Source organism: Mastacembelus armatus, chromosome 13 (assembly GCF_900324485.2).
Source record: "Mastacembelus armatus chromosome 13, fMasArm1.2, whole genome shotgun sequence".
Classification (NCBI taxonomy): Eukaryota; Metazoa; Chordata; class Actinopteri; order Synbranchiformes; family Mastacembelidae; genus Mastacembelus; species Mastacembelus armatus.
The window spans coordinates 21,913,128-21,937,059 of record NC_046645.1 but is presented as its reverse complement, the minus strand read 5'-3'; the positions used below and the strand labels follow the sequence as shown (position 1 = coordinate 21,937,059).

The 23,932-nt window shown below is 38.9% G+C and overlaps 1 protein-coding gene across 2 annotated transcripts in view; it reads left to right on the top strand.

The window, feature by feature from the left end:
• cntn5 (contactin 5) overlaps positions 1-18,881 on the top strand; it is an 88,625-nt gene extending 69,744 nt beyond the window's left edge. Inside the window, exons 13-24 of one of the 2 annotated variants that reach the window (XM_026330313.1) lie at positions 3,132-3,259; positions 3,644-3,831; positions 5,329-5,449; positions 7,636-7,794; positions 9,750-9,899; positions 10,820-10,890; positions 16,367-16,601; positions 16,694-16,803; positions 16,914-17,100; positions 17,267-17,379; positions 18,186-18,354; positions 18,752-18,881. In XM_026330313.1, the coding sequence (XP_026186098.1) occupies positions 3,132-3,259; positions 3,644-3,831; positions 5,329-5,449; positions 7,636-7,794; positions 9,750-9,899; positions 10,820-10,890; positions 16,367-16,601; positions 16,694-16,803; positions 16,914-17,100; positions 17,267-17,379; positions 18,186-18,354; positions 18,752-18,855 (1,735 nt within the window). In that variant the 3' untranslated portion in view covers positions 18,856-18,881. The remainder of the gene's footprint in view (positions 1-3,131; positions 3,260-3,643; positions 3,832-5,328; positions 5,450-7,635; positions 7,795-9,749; positions 9,900-10,819; positions 10,891-16,366; positions 16,602-16,693; positions 16,804-16,913; positions 17,101-17,266; positions 17,380-18,185; positions 18,355-18,751) is intronic. The other variant, XM_026330323.1, reaches the window with a different exon arrangement.
• The last annotated feature ends 5,051 nt before the right edge of the window (positions 18,882-23,932 follow it).

Sequence of the window (23,932 nt, the reverse complement as noted above, 5' to 3'; positions counted from 1 at the left end):
ATTGAAACCCACAGACTCTGTTTAACACAGCAGGTGCATCATTTTACTATTTTAAATAAAAAATAACAAATAAATAATGACAATTCTAACATGTTTTATAATTTATTATGGGTTACTGGTTATACAGTATAATGTAAATCTTCTTTTCCTTTCAGCTGCTCCCTTCAGGGGTCGCCGCAGCGAATCATCTGCCTCCATTTAACCCTATCCTCTGTATCCTCCTCACCCACACCAACTATCCTCATGTCCTCCTTCACTACATCCAAGAACCTCCTCTTTGGTCTTCCTCTAGGCCTCCTTCCTGGCAGCTCTAACCTCAGCATCCTTTTACCAATGTATTCACTGTCCCTCCTCTGAACATGTCCAAACCATCTCAATCTGGCTTCCCTGGCTTTTTCTCCAAAACATCTAACATGAGCTGTCCCTCTGATGTCCTCTGTAGTATCCACAACTCTGCACGTCTCCCTTGTTCTTAAAGATGGACACCAGTACACTTCTCCTCCATTCCTCAGGCATCCTCTCACTCTCCAAGATCTTGTTAAGTAGCCCAGTCAAAAACTCTACTGCCACCTCTCCTAAACACGTCCATATCTCCACAGGTATGTCGTCAGGACCAACTGCCTTTCCACTCTTCATCCGCTTCAATGCCTTCCTCACTTCATCCTTACTGATCTTTGCTACTTCCTGCTCCACAACAGTCACCTCTTCTACTCGGTGCTCTCTAACATTTTCCTCATTCATCTGTCCAGTCATCTGGAAGAACCTCCCGACCTCCCAGAGCCTGTTTCAGCTCCTCCCTGAAAGCCACACAACACTCTTCCTTTTTCAACTTCCACCACTTGGTCCTCTGCTCTGCCGTTGTCCTCTTCATCTTCCTAACCACCAGTCATCCTACACACCACCATCCTATGCTGCCTGCCTCAATCACCACTCTCTCACCACTAGGGATACCCTGGATCACCTCATCCATCTCCCTCCAGAATTTCTCCTTCTCTTCTAACTCACATCCTACCTGTGGGGCATAACCACTGACAACATTCAACATCACACCTTCAACTTCCAGCTTCAGACTCATCACCCTATCTGACACTCTCTTCACCTCCAGAACATTCCTAGCATTCATTCCTCTTTCCATCCACACCATGATAAAACAGCTTGAACCCTGCTCCTAATCTAGAGGCCTTGCTACCTTTCCACCTGGTCTCCTGAACACACAAGATATCCACCTTTCTTCTCTCCATCATATCAGCCAACTCTCTAGTTTTCCTTGACAAAGTCCCTACATTCAAAGTCCCTACTCTAAGTCCTACACTCCTGTCCTTCCTCTTCTCTCTTTGCTATGAACACTCCTTCCTCCTCTCCTTCTTTGACCAACAGTAGTCCAATTTCCACTGGCACCCTGTAGGTCAACAGCACCAGTAGCGGTCGTTGTTAACCCGGGCCACGACCGATCCGGTATGGAAGTCATATTTGTGATTCGCATGTTTGATTTGGCTGAAATTTTACGTTGGATGCCCTTCCTGACACAACCGTCTGCATTTACCCCGACTTGGGACCAGCACATGAAGACACTGGATTGTGGTTGCATTATACACTATAATGTAAATAATGAGGTGTATTGGATTTCATCTCAGATAACTTAAAACTAAAGCTTTGCTGTGATTTTTCTAATGTTTTCTTCAAATTTCCAAAGGTTCAGATGATTTGCAAAGTCTATACTCACTCAGTCCCTATCTTGTCCTTTCTGCCTCAGTGTCCTTGTCAGTTGTGAAGTTCCACCCTAATTCGAAAAATGTCTTCTAGCTGAAGATTGCTTCTGAATTATGTGGCAAGATTTTGTCATACCTTCATGAGTTTCTTTTTGCCAATTTTAAACAACATACACATGAAAGCGCTTAGTGTTGTAAATATAAATTAATTTAAAAGACAAGACAGCCATTCCCTAAAAAATTGGATTGTTTGATTTGGGATGAAATTGATTTTCTGATAAAACTTAACTTTGCACACAGAATACACAGACCCACTTCTGAAGGCCATGCTGAAATCAAGTGTGTTATAAATATATTTAGAATAAAAGTGGGTTTGCACTGGACACTGAGCAGAGAACAGTGATTCAACATAAATGACAATACTATACTTTTACATGATTCCTGATCTGTAGCCATCTGCTCACACACCTGCTTCCAGTGTTGTAGGAAACAGTTACATCCTATAGTTGATGTCAGTTCTCCAGCTGGTCAAGAGCCAAATGTTAATAACATATTGCTGTTGTCCTTCAGTTAGATAAGGGGCTACTTATGAATGCAGGTGTGAACCTGTTTTATTTCTCGCTTACAGTTTTGTTTTCCCAGAAGGACAGTATGGTGATATGCATATCTAGAATTTGTACAGGGGATTCATGAGTGCTATTCACAATGAATATAAAAAATACATTTAGAGAGATATTGATGCAGTGGAAGAAGGATTCATAATGCCTGTTTTTTTCATGGAGTACTTTTTGTTCCAAATGTTTCCTTTAATTGATTTGAAATTGTATTGTAATCACTCAAATGGCAGCCTTTTGTCTTCTTTCACAGACAAAACATGAGATAAAGTGCATCATTGTACCCACATTACAAAACGGAGCAAACATGTTTCTTCTTCTTCTTGACATCACTACTTTGGTGTCACTTTTTTCTTCTATTGATAATTTGTCCTCATTTCCTTAAACTGTTCCTTCAATAGTGTTTTCTTCCTGAGGAAAATAGGACTACTTAGTGCAAATCTGATTCTTTAGCATATTTAAATTGTTGAAAGTTACACAACAAATATAAACACCGTTGGAGACTTTTCACCCATCAGTCCTCTGAACCTTTTCTATAACACAAATCCTGTGAAACACTTTTTTGTCCTTAATTTGGTGATAATAACTGTTTGTTTTATATTTTCTACTTAAAAAGCTAGTGAATGACTTTTTAAATAATATCTGAGCATTTATTCCAACTTTTCTGTACTCATCCCAAGTGAATATTGCGATTCTTGTAACCCAATAAAATCACAAACAGATAACCTCATGCCTGAACCTGTAGTGTAACTGTTTGTACGTGAATTTGTTTTCATACCGGTATTGATTTTTGTGTCTTTCCTCACAGGATTATGTTGTTACGGAACAACACTCTGAGAATTGTTAACTCCAGCCGAGCGGATGAGGGGAGCTATGTTTGCCGGGCAGAGAATCAGTTGGGCTCAGCAGAGTTGACAGCCATACTGTGGGTAAAAGGTAAGTGATGCCCTGAGGGCCTTTATTTTCTGCCAAATTAGCCCAAGTCGGCCACCAGCAAGCAGTCCCCAATGTAATTTTTTCCTCCCACCTTTGCTCGGGTGCCAGAAAATTTATTGGGCTTGTTTAACCGTGAACTAAGAACTCTCACATTCAAGAATCATATTACAAAGACACACTTTAACAGCGTAAAGGACTCTGTCTCATGCAGTGTAGTCTAGGTCAGAACTAAGCAGGATTTTTTTTTCAATAAAGGTAAGTGTTTCTGCCCAAGGAGTTGGGTTCCCGTGATTGATCTGGCAGTGACGTCACAATGAAATGCAGCTGCTTGACGCGAGCTTTGGGTTAACCTGAGGTGACAGTGCAGCAGCTTTGTGCTTCCAGAGGCCATGCGTGTGGAGCTTAGCCCGACCAGAGTGGAGGTGACTGTGGGGGAGAGCGTGGTGCTGAGCTGCAAGGCAACACATGACACATCACTGGATGTGGCTTTCCAATGGTTCTTTAACCAGAAACCCATCAACTTTCAACAGGATGGCGGCCACTTTGAATACGTCCAAACAGTAAGAGCAAGAGTAAGAGCAAAATACTAAAATTGAATTTATCTTATTGACTATAGTCTTACATTTCTGTGCATCTGTCTGTCCAGCTGTCTGTCTCTGTAAACAGATGGTTTTGTTTTTTCATATAATTGGTTTCTTTTCCATTTGCTCATCTTATATAATTTTATTCTACTTAATATAGAAAACATTCCCACTAAAAGTAAAAGATAAAAGGCCTGCAATGAATCACACAATAATATACATCAAAGTGTAGTCTGGTGTTTTGAATTGCATCTGTGAATTTGTATTTTTTGTGAAAATATACACAGAGACTGGCTCATACCAGCTTTTAAAAGTAATTACGGTGGGCAATCAGTGTTCCTCAAGGGCCACTGCCCTGCTCGTTTTCCAACTATCCCTGCCCTACCTAACTGCTGATTACCTAAATCAGGTGTGTTTAGTCAGTCACAAGCTGGAAGATACCATCACAGATGAGGGTGAAGTGGGAGAAGAGAAAATGAATTGGTACAGTTTCCACCCCTGATTTAGAATGACATGGAATGTAACAGATAATAAATACCATTTAAATATAAATATTAAGTAGCATTTCATTTTTGATAATTGCTTTTATACCATCTTTCTCTTCAAATTATGGGATTCTAGAAACATGATTCCAAATCCGTTCAGCTACAAAGTAGTGAGGCCTCATTCTGTCTGTATGTTTGTTTCTCTGTTTGACTGTAGTTATTTTGGACAGAGGTGCAGGGTTTTTGATTCTCTGAACAAAATGTATTAATTCTCTGGTCAAAATAAAATATACACAGATGAAAAGGGATCAAACCTTTGCCCCCTTCAGTACCAAGATTTCATTGTTAACCATCCCATTTCACCTTTTAACCTTTTCACTCTTTTTTTGCTGGACACTTTCAGTTTCTGAAGAATCGAACTTAAAAAATACACTAAGATAAATGTTTGTCAACAGTCTGTTTTTTGCTTAAATTTTAACCAGGCTCATTTAGTTTTATGGTTTTACAAGGTAACATTCTGCATTTCTGTTTTTCATAATATAAAATATCATTAGTAACTAAACCATAAAATGAAGTGAAAACAAATTTGCATGAGACCAGGGAGTCCTTTTTACGTCACTATTCCTTTATCAACAGTGGATGTTAAAATCACATCTGGCCTGATGTGTCCTCTGCTGCTACCCATGCTCTGGAGAAAAAGTATTTGCAGTTACAATCCTTTACAAGCACAACAGATTCCTGGTTGATGCATGGTTTGTAATTTTAATCAGGTTTTGTGCTAAACAGCTGCCTGTAGACTTTGAATTATTCCCAGTCTTGCCTTAGGCTTTTCTCATTTCAACACAGAAAATACCTGTAGCTGAAGAATGTAGCAGCAAGCAAGTACATAAATTAAACAGGAATCTCTGGAACCACATGAGCCTTTACAAAATGTAAAGGAATCACACTTTTCTGTAAAGCAAATTTAGGATTCAATACCTAACATTCCTTTTCTTAATTGCAGCAGTCTTCGACAGTGGATCTGATGATTAGGAACATTTTGTTGAAGCATGCTGGAAAGTATGGATGCCAGGCCCAGACCAGCGCTGATACTGTATTTGCAGAGGCTGAACTTCTGGTGCGAGGTGAGATTGTTATCTGTCAGCGCACCAGTACCTTTACACTCTTTTCCCCCCTGACCTGAGCCACTGTCCTAAAACAAATTAATATGGAATAAGTTTAGGAAAGTTTGATCTAGGGCACTATGAGAACGACTTGGATCTGCATAAACAGGAAGAAAGTTTACAAGAAAAAAATGTATACACATTTCCCCATATGTGGGTATATGTGGGTGCTTAACTACTGTTTCAACAGAGGCCTAAAACATTGTGAACCCATCCCTTAAAGCTGTTGGAAATGTGAAATATTTCATAACAACACATTTTCTGTGATTTTAGGAAATCAGTTAACAGTGTAGCAGGTCTTAATGTCTCAGACATTAAAAATTTGCTGCCATGACGATTTTCACTTTATTGCTCCTTTTTGACCATCTTGACTAATTTTTTATGGTCACTGTGAGTGCTGGACAGACGGTCTGTCTGCATGATCAAGTTTAATATGTACTGTTGAACAGATTGGCCTAAAAATTTTGTGATCAAATTCACTAGCAGTTCCTAAATGTTGTTGATAATGTGACAATTATTGTCCAAGGAATTGGTTTGTTCTTGTCTGACTGGTATTAACATAATTATACATTTAATGCTGTGATACACTCATTTAGTGTGTGAACCTTAATCCATGCCTTACAACTTGTGGAGTGATTTTGTGAGATGACAGAAATTTTATTTAATGACCAGTCACCCCAACCAAAATTAGAGTTTGGTATTACTTAGTGATGGTATATACACTCAGCTAGCTGTTTATTGGTTACACCATGGTAAAAGTAATGCGGCCTAATACAACCGCCCTGAAATAAATCCTCCCTTTATGAATATGAGAACATTTAGTTTTTTGTTTGTTTGTTTATGTTTGTTTTCAAAGAGGTGTTAATTCATCTATATGATAATTCTTGGAAGCTGCAGCTTGCTGCTGTTGAGCTGTATTGCATGACAGGTGTTTCTGTTAGTTCAGCATTTATATCAATAAGGCTAGACTAAATAACAGAAACACCTGTCTGTATAATGTATAATGCAGTACAGTCCAACAACCTACAGCTTCGACAGTCGCCACTCAGTTAAATCAAAACCTTTCTTAAAGTGACTGAGCAAAAACAGAACATTGTCACCTTCTTAGAGCCAGGTTTTATTGCAGGACAGTTGTTAGCTCCTATATATGTATTCAATAAACTGCCAACATGCTGCACTACAGCTGCATAAGAGCTGATTTTCACTGTAGTTCTGTTTTAAACATAGACTAGATAGGTTTGGTGTTATCATTTCACAACAGTTCAGTTCTTCACATTTATTACGATTAAAAAATTGTGATTGAAAATGAAAGGAAATGTGAAAATGTTTGTGGCGATGACGGAGCAAGAGAGCAGACTTTTTTTTCAGCTGAGTAATTTGATTGTTGCCATGTAATTTTGTACAGTTCATGTGAATCAGAAAAATTATACAATATTGTGTAATTTTGGCCACCTTTATTTTGATGATTGCCAACTAACATTTAGCATGATTAGAGGAAGGGTTTATGAGATAGTGTTGGAGGCATAGTGACCAAATGCATTTTAATGGCCCAAGATGCAAATGCAGCTTTTAGTGCAATGTTTTATTGGGCTATTTTTTTGGGACACAGTACACTGGTTTTCATTGAGCCTGCCAGCTGCCAGCTCTTCATTTACAGCTGTCCCCCCTAGAGTCCTTGTTTGCTACACTTGCAGATTACATTTAAATCTGAAGACTGAGGTAAACATATGTTCAACTGTATTAAAACACAGGAAGGTCTACCTTACAGTCATTCTCAGCTGAACTGCCCAAAAAGGAAAGCTTCAGTATTCCTTAATCAGCATGAAATCCTTGGCAGCAGATCTGTGTAAGTCTAAATCCTGGTTCACTACGGTATGTTGTATTCTTGTCTGTTGTTTGTTTGTGTAACGATTCCAACAGGGAATTAATGTTGTCACTATGTGCACACAGCTGCCCAGCCTTCTTAATGCTTGTGTGATTGCATGCATTAGTGTATCTATTAGTTATGCATAAAAGACCATCACAGAATTGATTTGAAGAAGGATTGTTTTTGTTCTTTCATTCTGTCTTCAAATATTTGAAGAATTGATTGTGCATTCATTCAAACCTGTAATTTTATCTGTGTCTCCTAACCTCCTCTCCATTAGGTCCTCCAGGACCCCCTGGAGTGGTGATAGTGGAGGAGATCACAGATACAACAGCCACCTTGTCCTGGACTCGTGGCCTGGACAACCACAGCCCTATCAGCACGTATAATTTACAGGCCCGCAGCCCATTTTCATTAGGCTGGCAAACTGTCAAAACAGGTAATCAATAAGGAGCAAATTGCAGCCTCTAGATCTGAGAGGTTAATGTGGAGCTATATACAAAGGCCTTAATCCCCTGCAAAGTCATGTACAGAGATGGTGAATCGGCCCAACTACAGCAAGGTTACTGTTTTCAAGCGACAAAATCTTGTGGCAATTTGCTGTTATATATTAAAACAATCTCATCCAATCTCAGCCTCATCCAGAAAGCAATGGATCAAGTGTCCTATAAGCTGGACAAAACTCTTCTTCGATGGCTGTTTAAAAAGTTGAGTGTTAGTTGTCTTTCCAGTTGCCTTTTATGTTGGAATTTTTTGCTCATAAGAGCTCAGGAAAATGTAGTTTGAGTTTATATCAAATATGATTGGTTTGAAATTTTTTCTGTGATATCAGTGGTTAGTGGGAAATTAACCTTTTGAGCAGGGGTTGTAAGATATATCCATATTCTTTTAGTGTGGACTTTTGCTGCTTAAAAATGAATTAGTTGCTTCTCTTTATACTTTGACAGAAACACCATCAATTACTATCACTTAGCATTAAAGGATGAAGGCTTGCTAAGCACTGTGTGTAATCCATCTTAATATGCCGTGTGATAATAATAGCAGAGTTTAAGGTGTGATAATGATTTATCCCCACAGATATATAAATCACACTTTGCATACGCTCCTCTCACATCATGTCTGTTCAACCACATTTAATTCGATAAAACACAATTAGGGCTCTGTGATATATTGTCATTGTTGAACTTGTTAAGATTAGCATAAAGGAGATTTGGCTATTAGCTCCCACTCCTTGCAAACAGAGTTATCAGCTCATGTTTGAAGAGCAGCTTGTTTGACAGAGTGGTCTCTTTCCGAGCTGGTGTGGATGATAAGAATGTCAGCTCAACTGCTTCACTGAATTCACTTCAGTTAGCATAGAGAGACCTCTGGTTCATTTGTGACATTGATATGCTTTCAGTCAATGTTTGTTTGTTGTGCATGATCAACACTGAAGCTTGATTATGGCAGCCTGAAGAAACGAGATTAGTTGTGTTACCTGCTTGTAATTCCATTCAAAATACATTCATAAACCTTTTTTCCCCTCCACTGTCAGGGTGTAAGTTATAACAACATAGCACTCTAAGTCTTCTGTAGATACAGTGAAAATTGATTAAAATCAGCAAATCACACTTCCAAATGTGTGCTAAAGCTGCTTCACACCTGCTTTCAAAATATGCCAAGTGTCTGTAAATTGGGGGGATGGTGCCATACTATGCAGGCCATATGAACAAAGACAATGGGATATTTTTTGCTTTTTTGTCTCTACTCCACCACACTGCATTTGCAATGAAACAATGGCTATGTGGCTTGAGTGTCAACTCTCAGCTTTCACACACAGATGTAAACAGTGTAGTGATTATCCCTCAATTCTAGGGAACAGAAAGTCAACATAACCTCGAAGTCATCATATAAAGTCATCATATTTAATCAAATATAGTCCTTTGCAGTTAATAATTGCCTGTAGGCCACAAACCAGACATAGGCAGACACATTTTCCCTAGTAAGTCTGTGCCAGACTGCAGCCATCATCATTTATTACTTGTTTCATTCTAGCCTAGCAGTGAAACTCATGCTCAGTTGCTTGATCAAGGTCAGGTGACTGCCTTGTGACTGCCTTGGCCAGCAAAGAACTTTCGAATCTTCAGCCATAAAAACTCCCTGATTGCCTTGTCTGTGTGTTCAGCATTATTTCCTGCTGCATTGCTCTTAGGGGGTGTTTGTATTTAAAGGTCTATGAGTTCTACACTGTTTACTCACTATGATTCAGACACCCTTTAAGCTGAAAATTGGCACTTAAGGCACAAAGTTTGTCTCACCTTATTGTGCATAGGGTGAACTGTGCTGTAGTACAGTAGCTGTAATGTAGTGTTTGTCCTGAATAAATAAATACAAATCCAACACTCCTGTGTGCAGACCCAGACCCAGTGACAGGGGACATGGAGTCAGCCATCGCAGTGGAACTCAATCCTTGGGTGGAATATGAGTTTAGGGTAGTAGCCAGCAATGCTATTGGGACTGGAGATCCCAGTGCACCTTCGAGAGCAGTTAGGACTAAAGAAGCAGGTAAATCCTCAAAGCCATCAGTGCTGTATATACCCTACTGTACATTAAAGTCATATTTTGTTAGACTTCAGTAATCATCCAAAATCAGGAACATATCCATACACTGAGTGCAAATTCCTGATGATGATTTAATGTAGCTAGACAACTGAGTTGGTGCCCCCATATGCCACTTCATGACCATGCTATATTCCCACTGTTAATCTACTCAATTTTGATTGGACAAGAAGTTGAAAATAAGCTTTTTTGTGTTTCTGCTAAAGCAACCATTTCTTTAATGCCCTGAGGCAAGGACACAGCAGAATGCACTTTTTATGGCAAGCAAAAATTCACTCATAATCTGAAGCAAATGTGTCGCTTCAGTAACTGCTCATTTCTCGTCTATAAAATGTAATAATTACAAAGGTCAGTGGTCATTTGGAAGTGGATTGTTTAATCTGTCCCATTTCTTCGGCGTAATTAACAGACTAATTACTGTACCTACACAGAGTTGTGGCAATCCATCCTTAATGTTACAATTCATGATCCAAATGTCAGAACAGGGGCTTATAAGAATAATCACTCACAATTTGACAGGTATATTAATGCAAGCACAAAACAGTTTACAGTCGTTTTAAATGTTTTCTGATGATGTTTAATGACTTATTTACTTTATTTTTTTAAAACATCATTAAAACTATATTCTGTTTTCAGTTATGACCAGTTTACATACAAAATGCATTTTTAATGAATATGATAAACTGTCCAATTATCCATCTAAATTAGGTCAATTTTGTGTGGTCACAAATTGAGGATTGGGCTTTAAAAACAATAGATTAGAATCTGGAAAGTATTTTCATCTACTCTTTATTTTTCAAAAATATGTCAAAAAAGTTTGCAATGGTGGGTCGGTGTGCAGTGCTAACCTTTTCCATTTCACACAGTCCCATCAGTGGCACCAGCGAATGTTAGTGGAGGGAATGGCCGTCGGCATGAGCTGGTCATCTCATGGGAGGTAGGTTCTCTGCCAGACTCCCTCTGCAGCATAAGTGTGACAACTCATAAAACTGCTGTGTTTCGTAAAGTGTGTGGCTGTGTTGCATTATGTCAATAAATTGTATGACTTCTCTGTACCCCCTCCCCTACCCCCAGAAAGCAAAATCAAACTATTAAAGATGTTACTGATTTTCAAATGTTACTTTGAAATTACTAATCCACAGGTAATAAGACAAAGAAATCCTGATGATGATAATATCACATTGATAAAAATAACATGCATGTTAAGTCCTGCTCGTAATACTGAAAAAGGAACAAGTACAGATAATAGCTGCTATCACCAATGTAGGAATATTATCTTCATAATAAAATATAATCTCCAAACCATATCATTAGCATAAATACTTAAATACACTTGATTTTAATCTTGATTTTTTGACTTCTTAACCACTGTGATGCCTTGATACAAAGTAGTGCCTGTAATATTAAAAACTCAGGCAAAAAGCTCAAGATGATGATGTGTTTTAAGAAATGTTTAAATATGTTTAAATGATTAAATATGAAAAGAAACCTATGGGGTGTTTATCAAGAAAGTTTTAAAAATTATCTCTCATCTGTTATTAAGGACATTAAGGTTGAGAATGTTCTCTTTAAGTTCTCTCTGTAATATGCAAATTATATGCAGAACATATAGTAACTATGTCCCTTAGCCCCTCCCCTCAGAGCCCTGCTTTCAATGCCAAATATTATTTTCAGTGCCAATACTTAATGTCACTGCTCTGGCTCTATACAAAACAAGCCCAATGAAATAGACGTAATTTTAAACATTACAAAACTACAGCTTCAGTATTGTTCCCTTAAGAATGTGCCTTTCACAAAGTAATAAATCCTGCATGCAAATGTGACTTAATAACCCTGTAGAGGTTGCTACTGCATGTGCCATTCATTAAAAACTTCACTTTTTGTTGCCTGGGAATACTTGTCAGACGTTATTATGGGGGATAAAGCATGGGTGATGGACGACGCTAGGTCTTGTGGTTCCTAAGCTTGAAGGAAACGGTCTAACGATTTTAAGATATACATCATGATTGCTTTAGTTTACAGTCAGTTGCATTCACTTGAGATGTGATGAGTAGCTGCAGCTTCTAACAGTGTGTGCAGGGGACCTGCGTTTTCTTCCCATCTACTCCCAGAACCATCAAAGTGGGATCTAATTAAAACATAGAGCAGCATTTCAGCAGTGGGAAAATGACAAGATGGTGTTCTTAAAATGGGGTAAAAAGACATATTGAAGGATTTGGTGGAGTCTATATGACAGCGTTGAGTCGAGCAGCATGACATCAATCAAGCTTAGAGAACTTTTAGCCTGTTTTACTTTTATTACAGTTTATTTACTACAGTGTCATATTTTTCATAATGAAGAAACATGCCACCTAATTGTGTTAAGTTATGTTTTAGTAGATTTTGGACAACAATGGAGTTCTGTGGTGCAGAGAAACAGATAAATCAGGTTCTAGGTTCACAAACCTCATGGTTAGTAGAAATAACTCACTGTGGGTTTTAGTTTCTCTATGGGATTTGTTAACAATAACTGTGTAGAAAATCTCTTGCCTTATCCTTTACTGCCCAGTTTTAGCCTTTCTGTGGGAAAATCTATTGGTGCAGAAGAAGTGATTTGATGTGGGTGAAGTGGATGGCTCATTTTGATTGGGTAATAGAAGAGCAGAGCAGCACTTTTAGCATTGTTTCCTCACAGCAAGAAGGTCCTTGGTTCGCAACCTGGCCTTTCTGTGTGGAGTTTGCATGTTCTCCCTGTGCTTGTGTGGGTTTTCTCCAGGTACTCTGGTTTCCTCCCACAGTCCAAAAACATGTATGTCAGGTTGATTGGTGACTCTAAATTGCCCATAGGAGTGAGTGTGAGTGTGTGAGGTTGTTTGTCTCTATGTGGCCCTGTGATGGACTGGTGACCTGTCCAGGCTGGACCCCTGCCTTTCACCCAAAGAGAGCTGGGATAGACTCCAGCAGATCCCTGTGACCCTGGTTAGCAATAAACAGGTATAGGTATATTTTTTTGTTATTTATATTTTTCTAGTTTTTCTAATTGTCTAAGGTATAATATGTGTCAACACAAAAATAAACCCAAAGAAATTTTTGATAAATATTACTCCACAAGCATTATATTTAAACAGCATTAAGGAGACCAAGTTCTAAACGAAATGTCAAACTAGCAACTTTCTAAATTGTTGCATTTAGCACGGCCTGGTATTTGAGATACAAGCCTTAGTCTAATTAGTACAGTCACAGTGTGCTGTATTTGAATTTGGCTTCAGTCAGGGGTCCTTTGCCATTCTCAATGTGTTGATGAATGATTATTCTGAGTCTGAAAAGCATGTCTGCAATTCCTTGATCAAGAGGTGCAGTATTCAGCTAAAAAAGAGGGTGCACACTCACTGATTTAATACTGTAACAGTTGGACTGTAGAAGTGTCTGTCAGCAGACAAGCTGGCCAGCACCACAGCTGTAGAGACAAAGTAATATAGCCCAGTTGTGGATGCACTAAACTCTCATGAAGCCAAGACCCTTCTGATAGAAGAAAATAGGAGATATCTACATTATATCTCATACAACAGCACAAAGGTTGGGTTTACAGAGTTCACAATTATCTGTAAGACAGAGGGTCTTGTGAGCTGCCAGACCCATTATTAGAGGAAAGTGACCTTTGTCCATTACAGACCAGACATATAGGTAGACTTGGCTGTAGTAGGCTACATGCTTTCCTTGCTTGCTTCCACTAACTTTTAACTCCACATTGGGTGGTTGGAGAGCAGGTTTAACTAGCTTCAGCTTTCCTAAAAAAGGAAAAAAACTAAAACCATTACCTGTCAATGGCTCTCATCAGTGTCAGATTTATGTTGCATTTTGAGTATTGTTGGCTGTGGAAAATTTTATTACCAACAAGCCTAAACCCCCTGCTGCATCATTTGCAGCAGCTTAGCCTTAAGATAATAGCTAATTGTGTTAAATTTGTGTAACCATACTGGGCCATAGAGTTCTAAGGTATAACTTGGTCACAATTGTAAAATTTGCTGACAAAGTTCAAAGAAGGGCAGCTGAGCCATGTATTACACAGAGCTGCATCAGGCAGGTGATTAAAATGTAGGGAATTTTAAATTTGGTCCCATCAGAGAGCCACAATAAAGATTAACCTTGAATCTCATTCATTCCCAATAAATCCAAGGATGTTTATGAAAATCTGTTTGCAATCTTAATCTTGACAATGGCTGTAGAAAATGTAATAAATCTCCAAGTAAAGACGATATTAGTGTGAACTGTTTTCAAGTGGACAGCTTGGGTCTCAGCCAGGTTCACAGCACAGCATGTGCAGAATTACTATGAGCAAATCTGAGAATTTGCAATTGAGATCAGTTGAAGGATATGTTAACAGGGGAACAGTGAACAGATGTGGAAGCAACTGACAGTTATTCTTGTAGTTATTAAGTATGGGAGCCCAACTGCCACTAGGAAGATAACCTTCACACGAGGAGAAGTGCACCTCAGTGGCGCATTATGGGGGATAATGTCCATTCCAGATGGGATGCTGTTTGGTGGTAGACCGTTTCCTATTTATAACTCAAGAGTGTCATTAGCTTAGCTAGTATAACACAATGACAACCTGCTTATAAATAAATGCAGTACCACATGCTAGAAGAACAATCAAGGGATGCTTAAAGTTACATAAAACCACGATGGGTGCTTGGTTAGATTTAAAACTCTAATAAAGAGTACTTTCAAGCCATGCATAAATTTGAGTAATTACAAAAAGTTATTGTTAGTGAAAACAATTGCTTTTCCAGAATTCTTAATGTTTCACCTGAATTCATGGCACCAACAATTTATTTCTTCAACAAGTGCCTCAGCCTAAAACTCAGGGTGAACATTACTTAGTCTGCTCAGTTGCTTTCGTTCAGACAGTCTAATTCAGACCAATTCACTTCTGAAGTCGAGTATGTAGTAGTGAAGTACAGAAGTACTTCTTAAGACGTGATGTTTCCTCTCTGCCTGTTGTGGGATACAAGAATTGATCTGCCAGTTTTCCAGATGTCACACAAGGCACTATACTTACATGCAGTGTAAGTATAGTGCTATTGGTACTTGGCATTTTAAGTCGTTTTAGCTCTGCCCTATTTTCTTTTCCACTAAATGCTTTTGGAAATAAATCAGGACTCCCTCAATGATCAATGACGATGGATATTAAAGGAGACGGAGCAGGAATGTTAGCCCTTTTTGGCAGTCAAGGCATGTAAGCGCATGGCAGTTCTGCCTCTGCAATCATCTGTGGTGAGTTGTCAGAGCCTGGACGGCCATGGTGGGCAGGGTTATTAAGCAGTATGAATGACTAAAGAGTCTCTGCAGCGTCACTCAGCTGTCTCATTAGAGTCGACGGTGAGAGACTGCTTTTTCTCAGGGAGCCATTGGAAGGACCATTAGTGATGCCCCCACAGTCACCGTCATTGAGCCCAGCAGGCCTCACAGTTTCATCCACAAGACTTACCTCCATTATATTAGTTCTGTCACAGCGTCCACACTTATCTGTGACTGTCTCATTCCTAAACCCACAAGTGGTTTTGGTCTTAACTACCTAATCTGTTCATACTGTTTTTAAAAGATCTATATTCCTTGGCATCTCTTTAAAAGCATTGTCCCCTCTCATAATAACTTTAGTGTAAGTTCATCCATTTTCACTGATCATCCCTGTAATTAGGCAGTCATAGTGATTGGTCGTTGTTGAATGAAATGTGAACTACATCTCCATCCACCACCATTCCCTCTGTAGACTAGATTGCTAATTTGGGTGATGCCTTCGGGGGACAATATTACTTTGAAGCCTCTGTGAAACAACACATTTCAACGTGAGCGGCAGACTTGTTGCCAAAAACAGGTGTACAGGTGTTTGTCATTTATTAAATTTAGCCAAAGATTGAATCCCTGAAGCACATATTTTAATTAAATTCTAGCTCACTTAATAAATTGGCATTTGATTTGATTAAGCACTGAACAGCTGCAGAAGACAGCTCCCAGTTTCAGTACTTCAGGAAAACGACAGATAAGCACTGCAGACACACAAAAGCTGTGTCCCAAAATCCTCCTGTCTGACACTGAAAGATAAATAGCTACATAATGGGTGCAGCAGAGCCAGATATGATTTGTTTTATTTACGCAAATGACTGCAACTTTATTAACACTGGCAGACAGTTACAGTAAACAGATAAGAAATTGAAAACTTGAAAAATGGTTATATGGAACTTACATGTGCATAGAAGAAAAGGTTGTTTGTGTTTTTTTGTTCATTGAAAGCATAGCTTACACTGAGGAATATAGTAAACTGCAAAGGAATCACCTTCAGATACAAAGCTTTAGTTGGTAAGCCAGGTTTACAGATAATCTCAGTGAAAGGTGCTCATGGGTGGTTGTTTCTTTCTTTCTGATATTTTCAGCCTGTATCTGAGGAGTTCCAAAATGGTGAGGGCTTTGGGTATATTGTTGCATTTCGTGCCAACGGAACCAGAGGCTGGAAGGAGAAGATGGTGACGTCAGCAGACTCGACAACGTACAAATACAGAGACGAGACCTTCCCACCACTTACCCCTTTTGAAGTTAAGGTTGGCGTGTACAACAATAAAGGAGATGGGCCTTTCAGCAAAGTTGTCATCATCCACTCTGCTGAAGGGGGTAAGTTAATATTTGTAGCCTCATGCATTGAAAAAACAGACCAAATAGTTTTGCACATTTCATAAGTGCTACCATGTTGACTAATTTTACAGAGCCAAGGGACGCACCATCTGATGTAAAAGCGAACAGTGTTTCTTCATCAGAAATTAGGGTCACTTGGAAACCACCCAGTCCTGGACCTGGACGACCAAGAGGATATGAGGTTTTTACAAAGTGTTTGCTTGTGCACACTTGTACATTTACATACAGTGTGGTGTATGAGTTGAGGCTTGAGAGCAGTATTTTTTCAAAGTCATTTATTTCTCTTAAAAGGTCAGCTACTGGAAAGACACAGAGCAAGAAGAATCAGGAAAAAAACAAAGAACTGTGAAAAATGAAACATCCATGGTTTTGACAGGATTAGAAGGCAACAGCTTGTATCTCATCACAGTAAAAGGATTCAACAGCATTGGCCAGGGTCCTGCCAGTGCTGCTGTCACAGCCAAGACCAGGAAAGCCCGTGAGTACAGCACTGACACGAATCATGTCATACTATATATGGAATACAGGCTACCTGACAAGTTGGCTCTAAATTTACTTGTAAAATGTGTAGGAATTGACCTAGTTACTTGAAACCTTGTTTGAAAGTCTGCTTGAATTCTCACTGAGTTCTTCTCCGTTCATAGCTCCTGCTCAACCTCCAACCAATCTCATGTGGATTCAAGACGGCAACAATGTGACTTTAAGCTGGGACCCAGTGAAGGCAAAAGACAACGAATCTGATGTCATCGGGTACATGGTAATGATTCATTGTCACTAAAGTCATGTTTGTTCAGTTTCATAAGACACCAGGAAACATGAATGCATCTGAACATTCGTGAAGTGGGAAGAGACACTAGCATTAGAAGTATTTACTATAGAAAATTCCTACAGAAAATTTTTTACAATTCTTATAATTCTCCTAATGCAGGAGTCTTGTGGATAAATTGGTATTTAAGGTGTATTTTATTGAATTGTAATTATTTTTGACTTGGTGTCTGTGAAATCATGTTTTCTGTCTGTTTGGTGGGACTAAAAGCTGTTACTAAAATAACCATGAGCCCCAGCTGAAGAATATTCATCACCTTTGGAAACCAAATGAATTCCACTAACTTTTTTCCATGATCATGAAACTGAACTGATATAGTGTAAACTGACAAAGGTATTATAAGGTTTCTGCGAAGTGTAGTGCTTAGCTTCAGTGCTCTGTTAGCAACACAGGCAAAATCATTTTTACCAAAATTTTCCTTGGGACTCATTGCTAACTTCTCTCCTGTCATTCACACATACCGTGTTGTAAATGTGACTTTCTATTTAAAGAATCACATATTTATTAACAAGCTTTTTGTGTCTTTAATTTAAACTTTCATATTATTACTCCAACTGCAACTTATTTAAAACTGTCTATGTGGAAATGAACTGGAGTGTTTCCTCTGGATTCCCTGACACCAGAAATACCTTCTCCCATTTCGCTACTTTTGGAGAAACATAGGAGCTGCTACAATTTGTTGTATGAACTTTATATGCATCATAGTCCTAAAGTGGCTGTGTGTCTGTGTTCTCCAGGTGTTGCTCAAACAGGAAGGCAGAGGCCACAACCAGGTGACAAGAACCATTAACCCTTCCACCACGCTCTCACTGCCAGAGGGAGGCACCTATACCATTGAGGTGCGTGCCCTCAGTGAAGGGGGAGAGGGAGCAGTCAGCTCCCAGGTTCGGGTTGTCACTTCCTCGGGTAAGCTCTAAGCTAGTTAGTTCCCACCCTTCTCTGACACACAGTCCATTACACGACTTCTGGTATCCATGCTTCAAGTCTCTATGCACAGGCTGTTTACTCCTCGTAGAGATCTTATGTTCTGCCCCTGATTGAGTCACCACAGCTGTTGTGCAAGCCAAGTTTTCTTTGGCTAATACTGTTTTAATTTCTTCACCCACACAAACCTTCCTACCCTTGCACAACCAATTAACTTCTAAGCAAGAAGATGATCCGTGGGTTTGCGGTTACATGTGACATTACCAATCGGCTTTTCAGGGCAATTGATTTCTGTTAACTTTTTCATCTCCCTTTCCTTCACTGTCCTTCAGAAGAGTTTCAAAACTGACTGTTCCTCCCCCTCCCTCCTTTCTTTCAGGTGTTCGAGCAAAAAACAACCAGTGCTCAGTGCACTGCCTGCCACAGAGCCTAACATGGACAGCACTGCTCCTGGTTCTTCTGGTGCCTTCAGCTTCCTGGTGAGGCCACTGTGGCATCCTCATTTTCCTGGAGGGAGCCACCAGTCTTCTGCTCCCTAATTCCCTCTGACTGCCTGCTTGCTTTGGCCTTACCCTTTCCAGGGGTCCTGAGGCCTGCCAAAGGGGGGTTGAGCCTGCCAGTTAACATACAGCTCTTCAGAGCTCAATCTTTTTAGTTACTTGTTTCTTTTGAGGAGCTGGACATTTGATTTGCACAGTTCTTTCCAACTTTGCAATGGTGTTGTACCGTAGTGCTCACTGTGTGGAAAATTTTATTTAATCCTTTATTTCAACATCATGTGTTCCTCTCATTGACTGGCATCTAACCATTTCCTCAAAAGCTGCTGTGGTAGTAATACAGGGATCAGCCAGCCTGTTTCTTTTCATTACGCATCAGCATCAGTTTACCCCTTGGCTGCCTAACAAGCAATGCAGCAGAAGCTCAGTAGAGATAAGTGCATTGTTTTCTTATTCAAACGTTGAAGAGAAAAAAAGTTTTCTATGGAACCAAGAATCTTACTATTTCCAGACTTGCTTTTTGTACATTGTGTTACCTTTAGAGAAAAAAAACACAGTGGTGTGTGTCAGCTATGTCAAACTCTGTTTTTTGGTAGCGATTAAGCTATGCTTGGTGATACAGTTTGTTGACTGTTGGATGTATGGAAGTAGGAAACTGGTACTTACCTGTAGTGCCCAAACACTTCAATAGACAAAGACAACACTGTACGGACTCTTGGTGTCAGTACAAATAAATGTGATGTATATTTTTTAAATGTTTGCTGTTTGTAATTTCTACCTTTTATGCCAGGGCACCATGACATTTCTAAATTTGTCTTTACATTGTCAGAAAACAAAGAGAAAACATATAAAATATACAAGAAATAAAAGAAACAAAGAAAAGCATCAAATTCTCAAATTTGAGAAAGTGGAGCCAGAAAGTGTTTGATATCTTGCTTGAAAATTAAAACAATTAAAGGGTAATAAAAACTGTTAATACATTTTGTTTTTGAGCACCTAACAGATAAATAAACTTCAGTACTCTAAAACACCTAAAATATATGCAGTAACTCTAAACAAAAAGAAATGCTGTACTTTTAATTTAACTTTCATTGTATATTTTATCCAGAATTATTAGAACCTGACTGGTGTAAGACAATTTCTCATGTCTAATGTAAAGTGCAGGTTGACTGAATTTCACACATATGGAATTACAGGCTACAAAACTTTCTGTGACAAAAGAATGACTGCAGAGCCAAACAGAGCAGCATCAAGAGTATCTTCTTCCTCTCAGGCTCCTCTTGTGCCTTGTCTGCAGTAACAGCTTATCTCTCACTGGGCAGAATTTCAAATGAATTTTCCTCAAGTGTAATTAATGTTAGAATGGAGCTCTTCAATCCTAAAGCCTGATTGCTTAAGCAGACCTTTTGCTTGCTCTGCCTCCAGCTCCCTGGACTCTCCATTACAGAGTCAGAGTAACCCAGATCACCTGCTCAGGTTCAGACCAGGGTACCAGCTCAACCACAACAGATAGGACCACACAGCAGAACAGAGGACGAATGCTGCTCCAAGCTGTGTCTATTCCATTGATATTCGTCTTCTTTCAGAACTGTTTTGGTTTAACTCAGAGGGGGAGGATGGTGAGATTGGTCTCCTCTTTCTGACTTGTACATTATTTCTGTCTGTAGAGCAAAGCATTAAGCTGTTTAATGTGGATGGAGGGATTTTGCAGTGCTTTTAGCCTGTTCAATGACGTCGGCTCAAACGCATAGCTCCACACAAGTGCTAATGTACCGACCTTTAATTATTCATGCAGCACCTGTCTGTGTTGGCGCATCTGATTTATGATAATGGATTATGTATCCTGCAAGGGGACACATTTGGTTCACAGAGCCAGAAGCTATAGTGTCAGCAATTAAAACATGAATTCCCCTTAGGTTAATCCTTAATGCCTCTGTGTGTGTCTGTGTATGTGGATGTGCACTGTGATATACTGTACATTTTAATTATTGACAGTAGTCGTTACATTAATAATTACTAATTTATATTGCTTGAAATCAACAATCATGTTTACATTTTTAAGATTAACATAATTTTCACTTAGATTTGGGCAAGAAAAATCAATTTGACAGGTCATAATTACATTTCTGATTTTTTTATGATATAAAAACATGTGTACTAATATTTGTAGACCACACCTTTTCTTTTTTATTTGTTTTGTTTTTTTAAAGAGGGGAGAGTCAAATCATTATCTGCAGGCTTAAGGAGTCACACTACAGTGCAATTTAATAAACCTCTCTACCTGATAGGGAGAGCAACACATAATTTAACAGCAAACCCTGAAGCTGAAGGATTCAACAGGGACTCCAAGGACACTTCAGCAGGACAGATGCTTGCTGTTAGGACAGCAGGAACCTAAAAGTTCAAGGACATTTCTGCCTCTTTAGACATGTTCAGTATATCATCTAATGCTACTGAAAGCAAATGTTGCAGTACAAAACTACATTAATATGTGGTATGTAAAGGAGAGAACCACTCTTTCCTCTTTATTCTGGCTTTGACTCTGACATTGAAACCTTATACGCATTAAGGGTGACTATTTTACACCAGAAAAAAAATCCTTTTCAAGTACGATATCCCAGCAGATATCAGTTGATACTACTTCTATCTTTATCCATTCCCAAAATGTCCTTTGGCCTTCTTAAATGTACAGAGTCAAGTATTAAATTGTCTTGGTGTCATTGTTGTTGGAGTGTTCACTCTGTGATTGAGGGCTGAGCTGTGACTTTGCTTTTCAGGTGGGTCACAGTCTAACACTCAGCCTGAAATTGCGAGGATGAGTTGCTGTTCCAGTAAGAGGCAAACTCTTAATATCATGCAGTAAGAGACTTTTTGCACACCATGTAATTTTCTGTTGTGCATTTGATGTCAGTGTTTGCACAGGAAATGTGTTGCACCAGTTAGATAAAGGTGTCTGGATAAATGTGTTGAGCTAATACAGTAAATGTCTCTAAAGTGGTAAAATGCACAGTATTGAGGTAAAAGGTTTTTTGGTGATTGTGAAGTTGATGAGTCGATGCAGGAGCCAGCACATTCTCAGTTAGTTCGACACAAGGAGGACAGAAATCAAATTGGTAAGACATTTCTCAAATGTTTCTCAAAGATTAATTTAGATTGGTACAACAATGCTGTGTGTGTGTGTGTGTGTGTGTGTGTGTGTGTGTGTGTGTGTGTGTGTGTGTGTGCATGTGAGGGTGTGTGTGTGTGTTGTAAGACTTTTCAAAACAACTAACAGTTTCTTTTGAGTTAAAAACCATTAATGTGGTTTCACTCTAATTGAATCTTGCTTATAATTTTTCTCAGTAAGCTTTAATTAACTGTTCTCAATTCATAATTTTCTACCAGTGTATGTCTGGTTAATAGTCTTGTAGTATAATTAAAAGCTTATGTGTGATGTGAAACCTTCTCTGGTAATGAAGCATTCTCCAGATAAGGTCATTTCTAAGCTGTTGAGTAAGATATCAACTGAGTTATTTCCTGTCTAATCCTGCCGTTCCAGACATCCTGCGTTTCGGTATAGAAATGTAAAAGCTTCAACTGCTGGGACTTCTGATACAGCTAGCTAATTTGTGTTTACTGTTGGAGGGTTCTGTGATGTTTGGATTTTCAGCCTATTGGTCCCTCCTGGCAGTGGCAGGGGTGGCACAGAATGAGAATTAGGGAAGTGTGCAATGTTCTGTTGAAGAACTGTGAACAGAGGATTAAAGGAGCAGCTCTGCAGAGAGTCAACATCCAGCGCTGTGTTGCAGCAGTCCAGTAATTATTGAAGTTATAATTGAGGTTGTCTTTTGACCTCTACAACCTACTATGCTGTCTATGCAGCCACAGATTGTGTTATACTGTTGAGCTTTGCAGACCATAAAAAAATCATGCATTTCTGTTTGTTTACAGAACCAGCATAGCACCGGACTCCTCCTTTTTGGCCCACTAGCTACCAGGTAATGATGTCAATAGTCTGATTAGTCAATGAAACACTTTGTTCAAGGGTTCAGTAAAGTGGATAAGGGATCTTTACAATTACTGTTCAATATCCAAAAAATAAATAAACAAAACATCTGGAGATTTTCATGGCCCCAGATGTTAAATCGTTTTTTCAGAAAACCTCTGACTTTCTGCAGCACCGCAGCAAGGAGAGACCTGCAGGTCTACTTACGATATACAAAAATCTGGTGAGCTTTTTTTTTCGATGTACATTTTAAGCTTGGTTCTTGATTCTCTGTACGGCATGGCAGACTTTTTCTCTAGCTCCATGATAATGTAGCTTGCAAACTTTGCTGACTACAGTCAGTATATTTTTTGTTGCAACACTTTTGTACTGTGGAGTCTGAGAATTGAGTTGTTTTACATACATATTTGTTATCAGCCAATCCTTTTAATATAATTGAAAGAAGGTCAACATTTTTCAGTTCTGATACAGTCTCTGCATGTAGGGATGGTTTTACAGTGCTAATAAAATGTACAGCACTAGCTAAACTACTAGTTGCTGAATTGGTTGTAATTTTTCAAAACAATTGCTTTTGTCTTTGTGATGGCAGATGGTGCACTATTAGAGAGAAACTTCGTAAGAAATAGTAGCTAATTTGATATATCGTGAATCCTCCCTCATAAGAAATTAAAGCAGAAGTGCCTTGCTGAGAGGCTTCATTAGGGAGGCGCATTTAAAAGTAAATCTGAAAAAAAAAGAGGCAAATCCTGTTGATTAAACTTTCCTTCCCTTGTAGTTTAGGCCTTGTGTTTTTCTACTCCCCAAAATTTACTAAATGTAATGTTGAAATATGATTATAGAATGCATTTAATAGCTATACACAGAGCTCATGGTGAATTAACAGTCCTCTTGCAGTCAAAACAAAGAACTGAATACTATGAGCTATTGCAAGGATGGTTTACCAAAATATTTAGCCCTTGATAAACCACATGTTGTCTAATTGCATTTTTTACAGACTGATGTGTTGCATCATTCTGCTTAAAATAAATAATTGAACTTCCACTGCAGAAGTAACTCCTTTCAGAGACTATAAGTCCTA